The sequence below is a fragment of the Tribolium castaneum genome, chromosome 3 (assembly GCF_031307605.1).
Source record: "Tribolium castaneum strain GA2 chromosome 3, icTriCast1.1, whole genome shotgun sequence".
NCBI lineage: Eukaryota > Metazoa > Arthropoda > Insecta > Coleoptera > Tenebrionidae > Tribolium > Tribolium castaneum.
In genome coordinates this window covers 8,695,774-8,714,149 of record NC_087396.1, presented here as the reverse complement: position 1 = coordinate 8,714,149, position 18,376 = coordinate 8,695,774, and the positions used below count along the sequence as shown (strand labels likewise).

The 18,376-nt window shown below is 32.5% G+C and overlaps 1 protein-coding gene across 2 annotated transcripts in view; it reads left to right on the top strand.

Annotated features, from left to right (window-relative positions):
- The window catches only part of LOC655094 (excitatory amino acid transporter 3), a 52,157-nt gene extending 35,499 nt beyond the window's left edge, over positions 1 to 16,658 (top strand). For both annotated transcript variants that reach the window (XM_015982228.2, XM_008199973.3), the window contains exons 3-8: positions 539 to 581; positions 805 to 850; positions 907 to 1,105; positions 5,140 to 5,565; positions 5,620 to 5,754; positions 15,761 to 16,658. In XM_015982228.2, the coding sequence (XP_015837714.1) occupies positions 539 to 581; positions 805 to 850; positions 907 to 1,105; positions 5,140 to 5,565; positions 5,620 to 5,754; positions 15,761 to 15,920 (1,009 nt within the window). In that variant the 3' untranslated portion in view covers positions 15,921 to 16,658. The remainder of the gene's footprint in view (positions 1 to 538; positions 582 to 804; positions 851 to 906; positions 1,106 to 5,139; positions 5,566 to 5,619; positions 5,755 to 15,760) is intronic.
- Positions 16,659 to 18,376: the final 1,718 nt, after the last annotated feature.

Genomic DNA, 18,376 nt, shown 5'->3' with positions numbered 1-18,376 from the left:
TAATTAAATAATTATTATTTATAAATTATGCCAAATAAGGTTCAAGATTATGATGTCAGTCATAATTTTAGACTACTTATATCAAATCTTTTTCCTAATAAATTATTAATAGATAAAGTATTAGTAGATTACTTAGTTTAATGATATCCGAAATCCTACAAATGAAAAAAATCTTGTCTTTTAACTGACGCTAAGATAATATTGCCTTGACACTTGATTTTAATATTTTTATAATCTTCTAACCTTTTCTTACACTTTGATTATTTTGTGGTTCGACTTGTATGAAAGCTTTGCAATACGAATGTGAAACGGTGTAAAAATAATCCAAGTTTTTTTAATATGCAAACAAAACTGAAATTTTGCTTGAATCGACTGCATATAGCAAGCGCCCGTAGCGAAATGTAGCAGGACATGGCTTATTGCGGCAGGAAATTTTGATATGGATGCTAATGATCTCATGTCACGGTGTATCCGTCCGGAGTAAAACACAACTCAACAAAAATCTTCGATCGATTCTAACTTTGTTTTCTCGTTTCAGAAATCTGTTCCCTCCTAATCTGATCCAAGCTTGCGTCCAACAGGTGAGTTTTACGTTTTGTTTTTTTTTTCAAATCCAACCTTAATTGAGTATCGATTGCTCAAAAATAAGTTGAAATAAATCCTGGGTTGTATGCGAAAGATCGAACGGTTGCCTTGACGACCTGCTTGACGCTCTCATTCATTGCACAGCAGGATTTCACGATCATTTCAAAATTAATTTTAGGAAAAAACAGCCACAATGATTTTAGTTTGATTGTTTTTCAGTCACAAACCATCCTGATTCAGCCTAAGAATTTTAGCGGAGACGCAGGTAATGTGATCGCGTTTGTCTTGAAATAACCTATAATTTTGCGTTTTAACGAACAGACAATGTTACTTCGGCGGATTTGGTCCATTGGCCATTCAAGGAGAATTACGAGAATACAACGAACGTTTTGGGTTTGGTGGTTTTCAGCATCGTCCTCGGGATCAGTTTGGGTCAGATGGGAGACAGTGGGAAAGTCCTCTGTGATTTTTTCCAAACTCTTAGCGAAGCCATGATGAACATAACTAGTTGGGTGATATGGTGAGTGCTGTTTGTTTGTCCATTTGTTTGTCCAGATCAAATATCAGCTTTCAAGTGAATGGGAGACTCTAAATGTTGGCCGTCTCCAGCGCTAGTGCCATCGGCACTACGTTTGAACGGGGCGACAGTAAGTGCATAAAATGGAAAAAGATGTTTAAAATACTGTAACAATGTACACAACGTGCATGACTTAAAGCATACAGGGTGAATTATGTCTTATCCACATTCACTTAAGATTGAACTATTCTGGACACACCATCCACGCGGCCGTTCGAATGCACAAATTTGAAACTACATTTTTAAGAAAAATGATAAACAAAATCTTTTTTTTTACAATTGGATATTGTTCCTAGCTTAACTTATCACCTCACAGACCAGTTCTTATTTCGATTTAAATATTTGTAGCTAAGTTATAACGGAGTAAACAGCGTAATAACTTTTTTTTGTTAGTAACATTTTAAGCCTTGTTTTTAATATCTGAATCCTAGATTGTAATAGTATATTAAAAAACAAGTTTTATAAGAGTAGTCTTTAAATTACGAATTTAGTTTCAAAAACGAGTGGCGTTGGCCACCAGTTTTTTGAAAGAATGAGTGTTTTAAGGTTTAATGAAACGGGTTTTTTATACTATTTTTTTTTAATTTGCTAACTTTTTGCCGTTTTTAAACAAAAATTGTTATTTTGGTCGATTTAGGAATTTTTGTGACGGTTGGTGATGTTTCACTTTCGAAAGTGAAAAATTTAAGTAAAATTTTTATTTTATTCACATTTTGTCAAAAAACAAGAGTTTTTCCTACGACTTTCCGGTAAATTACCATTCAATAAATTAAGGGTACAAATTAAATGCACAGTATTTTATTTAAACGACAAGTATTTTTGATTAGTAAAAATAATAAGTGCACAGTAAAAATGATAGATGCAAAGTAAAAATAATAAATGCACAATAAAAATAATAATTGCACAGTAAAAATAATAAATGCACTGTAAAAATATTGCACTGTGCATATTGCATAGTTAAAATAATAAATGCACCGTAAAAATGGTAGATGCAAAGTAACAATAATAAAAGCACAGTAAATAATAGCATCTCAAAACTAGAGCTTAGCCTGCAAGCTAGCTATTGAGCGGTTATTATTTAAACTGTGCAAACTGAAACTAGATACTATGCATATACAATTTTTTTACTGGTCAAATTGCAATAAAATACTGTGCGTGGCTTACTTGTAATTTAAATTTTTTACTGTGCAAAAATGAATTAAATATTGATCATTTATTATTTTTACTGTGCAAAAATTAATTAAATACTGATCATTTATTATTTTTTACTGTTCAAAATCGAATTTATTACTGATCGCTTTATTTCTACCCATAAAATAATTCTAAATTGTTGGTTAGGTAACACATAATACTATTTCTTTTCACATATTTCTCTTTTCTTTCGAGTCTTGCCGTGTCAAAGAAAACGTGTACTTTTCTTAGCTACGAGCATCCATGTAAACAGATTTTAGCGTGGCGATTGTAGGAAAAAAGATTGTTTCAACGTTGGCAACTTCATTTAAAATTGTTGTAGGCTTCGTTTCTTTAGCAATGTGGCAGGGTTCCAACATAATTTCAAAATTTTTGATACTGACAATTGATTTTAATTCCGAATGGACTTTAGATTTTTTTACCTGTGACATTCAGTCACAAATGTTGTCAGTTTTGTGACGTTTGTGGATAAAATTATTTATTTATCACGGAAATAAGGAAGTTTCCATTTTTTGAAATTAATACCATCAATAGTCTTCATAATTGTAAAACTAATGGTACTTTTAATTTTTTTATATTCGCAGAAATAAAAAAGTTATGAGACCTCAAAGTTTGATATTTGACAGATTGCGCGCTTTACTGGTCTAAGCTAGGTGTGACGTCACGCGACACAATTGACTCAGCTGCCCACTGCCGCGTGTGGAAAATTCGATTCTTTCTTAAAATTAACATGTTTTCAAAAGCACTTTGCTGTTCCTCAATTTTTTCGAAATAGTTAATGCACTCCTATATCTTTTATAAATGTTTGATGAACTATTAGCCCTAAATAAAATAAATAAAATTCAGAAATCGCACGTTATAAAACCCTTTGATATCAAAAAATGAGAACATTACAACTTTAAAAAACAAGAAAATCCTAATTTCATATCTTTGAAAACTCTAGGTTTATAATTATAAACCACATCTACTTATTCATCGAACATATCTTCAAAAGCATTGATAAATAAAGAAATTGTATTATGTTCATGCAAGAGTCGATATCCTTAACAAGAAGTCGTTTGTAGAACACTTCTTTTTTTACATATTTTTTGTACAAAATATTTTGCAAGCATCGCTTATTCTAGAAATCATAAAAAAATCCATTAGTTAATAATTTTAATTTTTTTAAATAAAATAATATTTTATTAATATAAATATTTCTCATTAATTAATATTTATCATTTTGAAAAATTGGAAACTTCCTCATTATTAGGTGTTAATAACATTGAACAAGTCCTAGCGGCCCTCGGGCCACGGTCATTACGACCCTTATGATTCCCTCGATATATAACTTTTAAAAATTTGCTAGATGTCATAATACATTTTGGGTTAAGATATTCAATTTTATTATTTTTAATTGGGTTTTATATTTTTCTTATATTATATTGACACTACCATAATCTAAGATTTTTCTCTTGTTTCAAAATTATAAAAACGCCAACGTCGCATTTTACCAAATTATTTAAATAGGATTGATAAAATTTCAAATAGTTATTAATGATTAGATTTCCATTGAAAGTATAAACTGTATTAGCTATAATTGTTTTGAAGTGCATGAATAATTTATAACAGCTAATTTTGAAAGAACATGCGACGTTGGTGTTTTTATAGTTTTGAAACAGCTAATATTTCCCTTTTGACAACTATTTGGCATTTCTCAACACCAACGTCAAATTATTTTTAACAGATTTAAAGCAATTTTAAGTCTTGTTAATGCTAATTCAAAGAATAAAATTCCACCTCGTGGATAATAAACCCTTCACTGGTGATTTAAAAATGCAATTGTAAAATAAAGCGTCAAATTTACACTCAATCTCGTTAAACAAATACCTATTAAAGACTTGGAAGATATTAATTTTTTGATACAAACATCTACAGGGTGAATCATTAATATGGGCGTGGTTGATTGTACCTATACTGTCAAAGATATAGAAATGAATTAAATGGCACTTCAAATGGGAAGTCAAAGTGCACGTTCTAAAACTATGTATTTTGCCCTATAGACTGTTCCATTTTTACAGTACAGCCTTTAACATACTTTTTTTTTTAATGGCACCACCTGTATATGTCTACATATTTAAATTTTATATAAACCGTTCAGAAATTTTTTGATTTTTTCTAAATTTAGTGCGTCTAAGTCGTTTTTATTAAAAAATCGCAGTGCGCTTGGTTTTCGACATATCAAGTTGGGACTCTATCCGTGTGTAAATAACTATCTGAGGTATCTTTTAGTGACAAGATCACACATTTGCATTCTAACATCACCGAACTGTGAGACATTCACTTTGGTAAACTTTGATTTTTTAAATAGCACCCCCTGTATTTTATTACTGAATATCATTCAGCATCTCATTTTACAACTTTTTTAACTCTTTTAAGTTTTTTTTCCAAAAGTTGATAGTTTGGGAGATAACTTGGTTTTTCTGAAAACCCAATCTCTAACTAAATTGGAAATTGGATGGTCGAAAGAGAAATTCATTCAAGGTCAGGTTGGATCTTGTGAAATGTTTATGGAAAATGTATCTAAACGATTCATTTTATCTTTGCAAGATTCAACATTTTAGGTGTTTTACCCAATAGTGATCAAATTCATATAATCATGTAGACAAAAATTTTGGTCAATGAACTTTAATGCTACAAAACGAAAGATTAAAAAGGTTTGTCCCCTTAAGTTTTTTTTTCATTTTATTATAATTTGCTTGTTTGTTTCTACTTTCGAGAGCCTGAGACTAACCCTCCCGTTGCAGGATTTCCCCCTTGGGTGTGTTCTTCCTCGTGGCCAGCAAAATGGTCGAGACGGACAGTTTTCTCGACCAACTTCACCGGCTCAGCTTCTACTTCGCCACCGTCCTCCTCGGGCTGGTGCTGCACGGCTTCGGCACCATCTCTCTGATCTACTTCATCGCTGTGCGCCGCCTTCCGTTCAAGGTGATTGGGCAGCTGAGCCAGGTCCTGGCCACTGCCTTCGGCACGGCCTCTAGCTCGGCGACGATGCCCATCACTATCCAAACTCTGGACAAGATGGGGCTCGACCCACGCATCACGCGCTTCGTCATCCCCGTAGGCGCCACCATTAACATGGACGGCACGGCGCTGTACGAGGCCGTGGCCGCCATCTTCATAGCGCAGCTGAGGAACGTGGAGATGTCGTTCGGGAAAACGGTGGCCGTTTGGTAATAAATACGCGCGGTTGTGAGGTGGGTTTTGCTGATGACGGGGGGTTGCAGTGTGACGGCAACGGCGGCAAGTATTGGAGCGGCGGGGATCCCACAAGCTGGCCTCGTCACTATGGTGATGGTCCTCGATACGGTAGGATTACCCGCCGAGGAAGTAATTAACATCCTGGCGGTCGATTGGCTCTTGTGAGTATTGCCGGCAAGCGAAATGCCTTTATTTCACTGATTTCGGACCGGATTTTGCGACACAAACAATTATTTACCAACAAACTGTTTGACAGAAACAGAAATTAAAACAGGATTTCTGAAACTATTTACATATTCAAATGTTCTAAATTTATTTGGTGTTATTACCTGTGTGAGGAAATCTTATGGGCGAAGGTTAGTGCATGGGCGCGCGCTTGCAGTCAGATAAACTTTTAAATCGAAATGTTGTGGAACAGCTTGCATTGTTGATATGAGTTAGGAAAGAGTATTAAAAAATGTTTAGACAAAGAATTTTTTGTTTCAACCCTCGCGAAGGGGCTGAAAAGACGTTTTAGCTAAAAATTTGCAAACACCTAAAATTGGACACATTTTGCGTTTACATACTCATATCTTCATCAAACAAATTTTCAATAAATGCAGATTTATACAGTTTAACAAGGTTGAGTTTTGATAAAGGGAAACCAAAAAAATTACATTTTCTTGTAACGTTGCATAATTGTGTAGTGAAATTTTCGAGATGCGCGAAAGTTTTTTAATTTAAAAGATAGACTCCCACATAATCGAGACGAAATAAAGCTAATACTTGAAATAAATTTTTGGTGCAAAAATCATTTCGTTATCTGTAAGACTCACCAAGTTATTGCAATTTAAAATTACTGCAAAATGCGCCTGAGGTGAAACCGAACCGTATTTCCCTCTGAAGCGTGTTCATCGCCTTTGGTAACATTTCGAGAGCTAAAAATCGTAATTCGTAAATAATTAAAAAATAATTAATGTCACTTATCTATTAATATTATACCTTTACTTTTAACCGCCCTCACTCTCTACTAATTTTAATAATATCTAAAAAGTCAAAAGAACATTTTTATCTCATGTACTTATTTAAATAGCATAAAAGTGACCCAGTAGAACTAAATTACGAAATTGTAATTCATTTCAAAGTATTCTTTGGTGTGACATTAATATTTTTTTTAATTATTTACCATTTTTAGCCCTTGAAATGTTTTCAACTACACCACGTTTTAAAGGGAAATTCGCTGCTATTTCACCTCGAGCACATTTTGTAGATAACTAAATAATCCTTCTTTAAAGCCCTTTAAAAACGATATACAAATCGTAACGTTTATGACGAATCAACAATTGTTGTTACACGCTGGGGTACTTGGTTAGAAGCAAATTTCTAAAAATTTTAATCAATTAAAATCATTTGTTTATTGCTTTAAACGACGATGCACAAAGCATTAAACAATGTAAAACTTTAGTTTTAACCACAAATTTAGTTTCTCAACTTAATTTTATTGAAAACAATTTTTCAAATACTCCAACTACGATCAAATTTCTAGAAACGTAAAATTTAAAATTATCCATTACAGTTGAGAAATTTGAGTCTACGTTGATAGAGTTAAAATCTGTAGAATGGTCATTACAAGATCAATTTAATGCAAAAATTGACGCAGTTACTAGAAATCCTGATTTTCTAGTTTTAAAACAAATCGCGAATAATGTACCACCTTCGACATATTTTGCATTAGCACCAAACTTTTTATTTACTCCCGTAACCAGCTGTGATGTAGAAAGATCTTTTTCGAAATTCAAAGATATTTTAACCGCAAAACGGAATCAGTTTTCGAGAATTTAGAAAGAATCACAGTTATTCAAGCGTATTTCTCAGAGAAAATGATTAAAATATTTTTATTTAGTTTTTAATTTTAATTTCCACTGAATTAAAACGCAACATTTTCAAAATGTAATAGTGACTTACGCTCCCCTGTATTAAACATCTTCATTGGCGTCCATGTAAGATTGAGGAAATGAAGTTATTTTTTAACGATTATGTCAAATTAGGTGCCTTGTCAGGGTTTGAACTAGCCAATCAGAAGCTGATATTAGCGACTATTTTAAAATTGGTTCAGAAAATAATCTCACCAAATATACCGCAGTCTTAATAAATTAGCGACTATTTTATTGCCACAATTTTTCTTGGGTACTCCGTAATTATAATAAAACAATAATATTTATGTTTTAATTAGATTTTTGTAGGCGACCGGTAACATTAATTGTATAAACCCCAAGTAAACTACGCCAATGCACGCGCTGTAACGGACCACTTCATCGATAAATATGAACATTGCGAGAGCGCTACAACGAGTCGGCTGATCGGTTGTGGCCTCATGGCCACCCCATAAAATTTCCTCACACTGGCTTATAACACAAAGTGAAATGAAACTATTAATTATTTAGTAACGTGTTCTCTCCGTCTATTACTTCTTCAGGCCGTCAACTGGTTTATTAGTTCATTTGTGTCGAAACAAATTAAATACAAGGTGTATTTGAAAGTAATACATACAGGGCTTTCATTTTAAAAGGAGCCAGTCTCAATAACTTTTGACAATGAGCAAATGTATTTTCAAGCAAAAACAGATTAAGATCGCGAGGGAGAAGTTCAAAGCCAACATTAGTTACATTTTAGGTTTCATCCCTTAATCGCTAGCCACCCCTTTTTGAAATTTTAAATGGCACCCCCTACTTTTTCAAAGATTTTCGGAAAGGAAACTGTTAAAGAGAAATTTTTTTGTCGATTCGTTTTTTAGTTAAGGGTGGTCATATATATGAATTTTTAATCGTAGTAGGCCTTGATTTGAAGCCAACTTAATATTTAATAAATATTTGCACGTACATATTTAAATTTACATACCTTTCATTTTTATTAAAACTAATAAACCGTCTTTTATCTTCTTAAAAATAAAGTATTAATAAAAACCGCCATTCCATTTTACATTTTCGACTTATGTACTTAAAAAAACGGCACTTTTTTTCTTGATTTTGAGTCATGAAATAGCACATTTGTTTATGCTAAAATAAAGCCTTGACAACGTAAAAAAAAGAGTTTTTTTACGGGTCATGATCTTGAATAAAATTAGCTTTTATTAGATAATTCGAACGTTATTTATTAATATGTGATAATAAATATTAGAGAATTTGCGCACTTTTACTGCTCATTTTCCTTAAAAAGCACAAAAAACAGCACCACTTTCAATTAAATAGGAATGACAATAATAAACAGCAACTACGCAAGCCCTAGTTACCATACCAAAGCGCACCGCTAAATTTAATTTTATGTAAAGATTCGATGGAAACTTTAATTTTGGTAATTTTTCACAGTTGCACACAAAATTTTGTATGCCACATGTCCGTGGACTATCCATATTTATTCTCATAAAAAAGTCTTAGTTAAAAAATGTGTTGTGAATCCGATGATTAAGCAACAAGAGGTAGCCTGTTTAAAACATTTTTTAACGACGACTCTGGGCACGAAAACGAGGTGGGAACCAAGAGGAGTATCGTTAATTCAGGATAGCCTGCGCGTGAGACCTTTAGTGACCAGATATCTTCAACCTTCGACCATATATCGTATAGACTGGCCAAATTAAGATTTGTTGTGAAGCCAACATGTGCAAGTGGGGCAAGGATGGTACGCGAATTTGACGCTTAGGTACCCCTTCTCTGATTGGTTCATTCAAAATATTTCCAAGTGTTTCGTTAATATTCGTCAAACTTCGTGCGTCACGATTGTGATTAAAGGGAAAAATTGTGAATTTGGCTTAAATTTACCTGTAAATGGCTAAAATTTGGTTCTTGCGTCGAAATATACAGGAGAAAGTATCCACAAGGGCTTGCTTATTCATCGGTAATGTCATCCGTAAGTAAGAAAATACACGTGTTAACCTAAATATGGAAACACACCAGTGGCGTCATAACGTATTCTGATTTTCTGCTTTGATACTAAATATTTTTTGAATAGTATAACTCTGACGACATCTTATAAAATATAATTAGAAGTATTTTAACTAAGGCATCAATCAATTTTTTTCTTATTACTTTGACCATGTGTTTTTTATATTCAATTTCTTATTGCGCTTTTGAATTTTTTTGTTCCCATAGTGCGCCCCCTGACGAGCGGCCACTGGTCAGTAGATTTTTCTTACTACCACAAAAAAATTAACTAATTGTGCTAATGTAACCGTTTGGGGGTCTGGCCTTGTCAAAGTGTTTAGTTTTGATGTCTTATGCGAATGTGGTTTGGGGTTGTATGTTGTATGAAGTTTGAAGATTTGATTCAATACGTGACGATGATGTTTTATATAAAATGGGGATGAATTGATCTGTATTTCGAGCGGTATCGAAGATCGGCGATTTTGAGCTTAGGACTTCCTCTTGTGAATTCGATTTAAATTCGGTTTTTTCTTTGGTTGGCAATGCAGGGAATTTGCGATTTAATAAGGGTAAATAAGGGTAATAAAGGTAAAACAATGGAATTTTTTTGTCTTTTTCTCGGGTACTTCGTGGTGTCCTGTCCTTTTTTGGACAGCTCACTAATAATACTCGTAACTAATTAAAATTTTAATTTTATATAAATTTAGCTTTAGGATGGTTTTATCTCTATGGTGTTTGAAGACGACAAACGTCAATTTTTTAGTTTTTGCAATGAGTGATAAGAAGAAATTGATGTCAGTGCTATTGCAGCTCGAATACCCTTAATGTTGATGATTGTATAAATTTTGTTGACGTGGAAAAGTAAAGGAACTTGGTCTTTTTCTTAGTTCTACCATCAATTAATAATTTTTTTTCTTCTTCTTCTTTTTCACGGGGTGTCTCAAAATTGACGCCCTTGCTTTTAGGATTTGCTTCAGAAGACTAAAACAAATCTAAAGTTAAGAGTGAAAAATTGTCCGATTGTCTTTCGTTATCGAGTTATTGATAAGAAACTAAAATTTTAAATTTAAACATTAAATTTTATTAAAAGCGAATTTACCAAATTTGTTGCCACAAAATATGCTACAATGCGATTTGGAATATTTTCCGCAGAAGCCCTGCCCTCTGCAGCGACGTTTCTATCAAGCTATCATACACACTTCAAACTTATAACCGAGCTTTTAACTATCGACAAAATCAGGAATGTACTAATGTAGTAGTATCGTATCATTTTAAACATACAAAACCGAAGAAAATTAATAATACTCTGCACTAGACAGAATTATTCAATGAATGTTAACATCGCTAACATCAACTAATGAATTATGTTTCACAAATAATTAGAAAGATATCATAAAGCTTATTATTTACATTTGTATCAATAACTCGAAAACGAAGGACAATTGGAATATTTTTTACTTTTAACTTTCGATTTGTATTAACACCCTGAATCAAACTGCCAAAGCACGGGCGTCAATTTTGTATATTTTTTTTAAATTTTTGTATAAATAATTTATTTAAAAAAAAAACTGTGGTATGAAATCTTGCCTTTGCTAAATAAAGTAGGCCTCGGTCTAGTCGCGAAAGGTCTAGCAGGATGCGCGTTCGTTTCGCTGGCGCAGGTCGGGCTAACATGTGCAGTAATCTGGGACGAAAAATCTAAATCTAAATTTTTTAAACGTAGTACCCCTTAAATTATGTCTTTTACCAAACTAATTCTCTACGCAAAAGCAGAAAAAAATTTGTTGGCACCATCTGCCCTCTTCCTCTTTTGTTTCAAAGATTATTTTTTATTTTCTTAAATGGGTTAAAAATAAATGCCTAATAATTGGTTTCATTTACTTACTAAAAATGAGATAAAAATAGCCTGTAGTCAACACTCTTACTGCTCTTTAATCATTTTATAACAAAATCATCTTTTATCGCCGGTGCGCCTTACTACTTGTGTCACTGGGTCATTATCATGAAAAATCAAACAAATCCTGAAATGATTCTGTGTTACGGAAGTGCAAATGGACTGAGCAGGATTATTACAGAAGCCACATATTAAAAATATTCGAGAATTTACAGAACAAGCAATTAATTTTGATGCTACTGATTAAAATGAATAAACAAATTTGAAAGAGATTACATTATGTAACTACTGTCTATCAAATGTTATTAACGAAGAGCTTGTAACATTTAGGGAAAGTGTAAATACTTTGTCTTCAGAATTTCCATGTTACAAACTAGCCGTAAAACGATGTGTAATGCTTACAACACAAGAATCGAATTCCAACAAAGACCAAAAAGTACGAGATAGAGTTACTACAGTTCAAGTAAAATTATATGTGATTATGCCATTTTTTGGGCAGAACACCAAATCACTTAAATATTATAATTATTGATTCTTAAATTGCCGCTTCCGGTTTCAAAATATTGTCTTTTTATTTAAATTAAATTAATTCAAATATGCACTTCAATTTTACAATTTTGAATGTGATTTAAAAATTGAATATTTACCTTTTGGTAGAGAACACAAAACTAGATGAAAAAAGTAAAACAAAATAAATGCATCGTTACTGATTGCCAAATGTATTTTTCCCCCCTATTGTGTTTTCAAATTTGAAAATAATTTAATTCACACGTATAAGAACGGCCCAACCTAACGCGCAGGCTATCCTGAATCAACGGTACTCCTCTTGCTTGCCACCTCTTTTTCGTGTCCAGAGTCGTCGTTAGAAAATGTTTTAAACAGGTTAACCCTTGTTGATTAGTCATCGCATTCACAACACATTTTTTAAATAAAATTTGTTTTACACTAATAACTATTTTGCTCTAGCTACCCCTACATTTTTTTTTCGTTTACTGTTGATACAAAAAAATTGGATGCTTTTAATGGTTATTTATTTATGTTACAAGGCCGTAAACTAAAACTTTTTATGAGAATGAATATGAATAGTTCACGGCCATGTGGCATACAAAATTTTGTGTGCAACTGTGAAAAATTACCAAAATTAAAGTTCGAAAAATCGAATCTTTACATAAAATAAAATTTAGCGATGTGCTTTGGTATGGCAACTAGGGCTTGTGTGGTTGCTGTTTATTACTGTCATTCCTATTTAATTGAAAGTGGTGCTATTTTTTGTGCTTTTTAACGAAAAACATTTGGTGGAGACGGTGTTATAAATTATATCCCATTTCAGTTCATAGTAGAATTTTGCATCAGCGCATTTGAATTTTCTGGAGTGAAATGGAGCACAAATTGAGAGTTTCTGGTGGGTTGTCTTGGCTCAAAACGTGTCGTTGAGATTTAGTTTAACACAGAATTCTTTTCTTTTACAGAAACTCTCAATTTGTGCTTTATTTTTCACTCCGAAAAATTCAAATGCGCTGTTACAAATTCTACTATGAACTAAATGGGATATATAATGTGTTAAATTTTTAACTTTTCGTCTAAACATTTTGGCATGGTCGGTCGAGAAAGCTATTAGCAGTTTTAAAACGCATTTTCTCTCAAAATTAGCTGTTATAAAGTATTCACGCACTTCAAGGAAATAATAGTCGATGTAACTTATAGTTTCAATGAGAGATCTGATCATTAATAACTATTTTACAATATTAAGCATCAAGAACGGTAAGGCGATTTTACCGATCGAAGACAATTATTGTCCAAGATCGGTAATCCTTTTAACGTTCGTGATGCTTATGACGTTTTTTGCACGATCCTTATATTTTTTTAAAGATTTATTAAATAATATCAAAGTAATTGTCAAGACAGTAGACAGGGTTATTCAGTATAAATGACGACCCTGGCACATATTAAGGTGCAACCCAAAATACATCTTTCACTTGTGCCTGGATCCATGTTCAAATTAATGAAAAACGGTGAATCCAAGTTTGCGCCCTTTGCGATTTGACAAATTGTCAAGTAACGTCAAGAGAAATAATGACAATTATATTAAATCTTGAAAAATAAAAGTAAAACACTTTATAACAAAAGTAGAATAACGAAAACAGTAAGAATATAACTTAATAAATGTTTACAAAAGATGTTCAATGTGACTACCATTACTTTGTTCGTAAGCTTCGATCCTATGTAAAAATGAATTTCGAACACGTGCCAGAACCTCTGGGCCAATTGATATGCACTCCTGTGTTATTCTGTGTTGTAACTCGACCATATCATCAAACGGTGTTGCATAAACTTGTTCTTTCACCGCTCCCCATAGAAAGTAATCTAACGGTGTTAAATCAGGGCTACGAGCAGGCCAGGCATTAATAGAGCCCCTTCCGATCCACTTGTCACCAAATGCATCGTTCAGCCAACGTCTCACTATTCTCTGGTTATGAGGCGGAGCTCCATCGTGCTGAAACCATAGGTTTCTCCAAATTTCAAGCGGTAGATTTTCTAATTGTGGTTCCAAATAATTTATCAAAAAATTTAAATGACGTTCCCCATTTAAATTTTCCTCATAGAAATACGGACCAATAATTCTTACCGATCGAAGACAATTATTGTAATCCTTTTAACGTTCGTGATGCTTATTACGTTTTTTGCACGATCCTTACATTTTTTTAAAGATTTATTAAATAATATCAAAATAATTGTCAAGACAGTAGATTATGTTTACCGGTTGCTACGTCCAACGCGTAAACACCACGTACTGTCTTGGAAACACGCGTGGTAAACAATCAAATATAGAGGTCAATCGTGCAAAAAGGTGTTTAATAGCGAAGAACAAAATACGCACAGTGCTAAAGATTATTTTGTCTCGTAGCCATGGGTAAAATTATCCCTTGAAATAATACCATTATTATTTGATTGATATTCATAGCAGATGCATACCTAAGCTCTTAAGCTAGAATTTTTAGTAAAGTTTCTATGAATACCAGAAAAAGGTAATTTACTTTCTTGTAACAGGCGACAGAGTTCTTTAGGAAACAAAAATTTGGTAAAAATAAAAAATATAACAATTAACAAATGGAGTAAATGTGTCTTTTAGTACGCCGAGAATTCACTTTCAATACACATGCAGAAGAGCATTTCTAATTATTTTCAATTTTCATCGTCGCTTATCCCCACATTTACCAAGTACTCATTTACAACATAAGGGATCGTTTTACCCTAATACTTCTCTGTTTATAGTAGTTTATAGTAGAATTATAGTAGTAGTTTATAGTAGAATTTTGCAACAGCGCATGTGTATTTTTTTGAATGAAATGGAGCACAAATTGAGAGTTTCTGGTGGGTTTTCTTAGGTCGATGTGTGCCGCTGGGATTTAGTTTAACAGTGGATTGTTTTCTTATACAGAAACTCTAAATTTGTGCTTTATTTTTCACTCAAAAAAATTCTAATGCGCTGTTGCAATTCTACTATGAACTAAAATGGGATGTTCACACATGATTCCATATTGAGTATCAAAACATAGCTTTAACATAGCATCTCAAAAGTATCTACCTTAAGTCAAAATGTTATACAATAACAAGTCACACCGCCTGTTTTTCGACTCCATTTAAAGGGACCATACATGGCTATCCGTAAATAAAGAACACTTGGAAAGTAAAATTCTACAGTCATGACCAAGATCGCTTTATTAGTTATGTATATTTTTGGAGGGCTTATTTTACCTCAAGGGATCATATTACCCCACTCTTCCCAGTCCATTATCATCCGTACGAGAATTCAGATATAACAAAAATTTTAAATCAATTTTTTACTTTTAAAATTGAAACATTACCAATCGTCATAAAAATCACTAAATCAATCAAAATAACAATTTTTGTTTTAAAACGCCAAAAAGGGGACAAATTACAAAATAGTATATTTAAAAACAAGTTTCAATTTCAAAAACGAGTGGCGTTAATCACTAACGTAATCGTTTTTGTAACTTGAATTCGTGCTTCAATACTGGTCCTATGAAACTTGTTTTTAATAAACTATTGTTTATTGGAACGTGTGCTATATCGTACTGAAGAGCTTATGCGCCAATTTGTATACACCTGTGTAACGTTCTTAGGTCCGAAATCGTTAAATATTGAGTGTTTCTAATTTTAAATTTTTTTAAGCCTCAATATTCCAGACATTCTGCGTGTAACACTGGAAATGCCCTTTTTTGGGTGGAAAAAGTGCAAACTCAAATAAACATTTTTATCACCAGATAGCTTGATTTATATGTTTTGTTGGAAAATGGTTAATTACGGGATGAATTTACCCATTATATGTTTTGGTGTCACCAATTTCTGTTTTAGGGATCGTTTCCGCACCACCATCAATGTGATGTGCGACTGCATAGGCGCCCGCTTAGTAGACCTTCTTAGCGTGGGCGAACTGGATAAAATCACTGAGATGGATAGGCTGAATGCCGATCCACAGGAATTAGTCGAAATGTCTAAGGACGTGCACAATTAGATTCTCACTCAACACCCTATAGTTTCCCGTTTATTTGTTTTTTATTTTAATTTATGTTAGCTAAATGTGCGTCAGAAGTAGGACGATGCTACGTGGTGTGACAATAACTGTACAGTAATTCCCAATTTGGGGCTTTTGACGTTGCATCAACACCTTTCGGCACTTGATACCTTCAGTGTACATATCATGTCATAATAGTAAATGTCGTTTAGAATCCATAACTGTCAGTAATTTGTTGATGAGCAAAATATTTAAATGTTGGTAGTTGGGAGTCACCAACTACGAAAAATGAATGTTCGACGTTTGTTGGAATGCGTTTTTTTTTTCTGTTCAAGTATAGGGACCAATTTTTATTTAATTGACCATCAAATCGGTTCAACTTAAAGCTAATTACAGAGATATGTTACGTTTTAAAATTATATTAAATTTTTAGATACCTAAGTTATAAGTATAATTCGAAATTGTTATATATAGTTTATAATGAATTTTATCGCAAGTACGTTGTTGTGTAACTTATTCATAGATAATTATGATAAAACTCGTGAAATTTTCGGATTTCATGGGTTTTAGTCACAAATTCAAGACAATAACTGCCGTTATATTGTAATTTAAATGTAAGAAGAAAGAGGTGCCATATTCTATCCCACGTTGTTCCGATATTTCTACAAAATATTGGGGTACTTCTCCTTAATTTTTTGATTTATTATTTTGTTTTGATAATATATGTGTAGAATAAGGCACAGTTAGTTTTATTTTGCGGAATCCCCTCCTAGGAAAAACATTTTTTACAAAAATTAAGCTCAAATCAAAGAAATATAACGATTTCTGAAATTCAACTGCATAGAAGTGGTTGACTACAAAAATACAATAAAACAAATTAAAATTTTTATTCAAAAATTTGAATCTGCAATGTTGTGTTTAAAAATATAGTAAGCTATTAATATTCCACAAGTTCACAAAAACAAATAATAGTTTATTATACAAGTAAAGAAAAGTTGTTCATTATCTGTGAGTGATGAGTTTCAGAAAGGAATCACGAGCAGATAATGCCAACTTTTCTTTACGTGATTAATACAACGTTTGCTCTTATAGGTACATCGAGCAATTTTTGTTCAATTCTTTCAGTGATAGAATAAAAAAATCACCAAATAGAACATAAAAATCACCAAATGGCTACTTTATTCTATACAATTTTTGTTGTATGTCTATGTGTATTGTTCAACCCAAATCCGGGTACGTAATGTAAATCTAATACCTCAATTTTCCCTTTTTTTGTGCATCTCCTTTCAGTAAATTTTTAGGAGTTGTATTGGCAGTACTGGACTGGGTGTTATCAGTCCTCACTGTAATTTAGTGTGTGGTCTGTCAACAGCGTCAAGTCGTTTATTGATAAAGCCCGAATAATTAACAAAAGGAAGAGGAACAGATTTTGATAAGTTGAACTAAACAAAAACAAATAACAAAAATAGAAAGTAGGAAAAAATAGTATGTTACACTCGTTTTATAAGACTTTTTATAGAACATCTGATAAACCTCGTATAATAATATACTATTTGTTGTCGCTGAAATTTATAGAACACAACTTTAAACCACGAGAACATCAATTTGTCTAAACTGCTCAGTTTTTAATCTATTTAGAGCGATAAAATTCTCTTAATTGTAGCGGTTTTACGTATTCATTGTTTTTTTGTTAAATTTAAAAAGTTTTAAAATAAAGATTAAAAGATGTCTTCATCCAGTCGATCTGTTTAAAAGATTCGGATACATTTTGTTACTTTGTGTTAGTTTTATTAAAACGCCCTTCTAAATTTATTTGTAGTTTTCGCAAATCTTGAGTTTTAATTAAAACACCCAGATAACATACCGGGTGTGACAAAACACAAAACGAAAACGAAAGGAAATAGACCTTTAATAGTCTATACAAAGTGATATTATTTTTTAACGTAAAATCTAATAATTATACAAAAATATATAACGTGTTTTATTTAGAAAAATATAACTTTGGTTCACCATCCTACATAGTACAATACCTTATAAATAATAAAAGTAGTTTTAGTTTGTGAACATCAAGTAGATCTATCGGATAATGAAAACAGTATGGCAATATTTTAAATAGCAAAAAAGTTGTAGAGATTACTCGGCGCACCGACAAAAGAGTCCGCGACAAAATAGCCCAGCGACAAAATAGCCCATTGACAAAATAGCCCCCGAGAAAATAGCCTAGCGACAAAACAGCCCACCACTAAAATACTAGGCGTTAAAATAATGTAAAAGATTTAGGGAGGTAATAATATGAGATCGAAATTGAACAGAATTGGAGCAGGTTGTGCTGTGGAATTTTAGCTTTACGTTCAAAAATTTAAAAATAAATTTTTGAAACATCATTTTCTTGCTTATTATAATTATTCTGAAATTATGTTTACCACCCAACAAAAAGCTTACATTGTAGAAGAGAA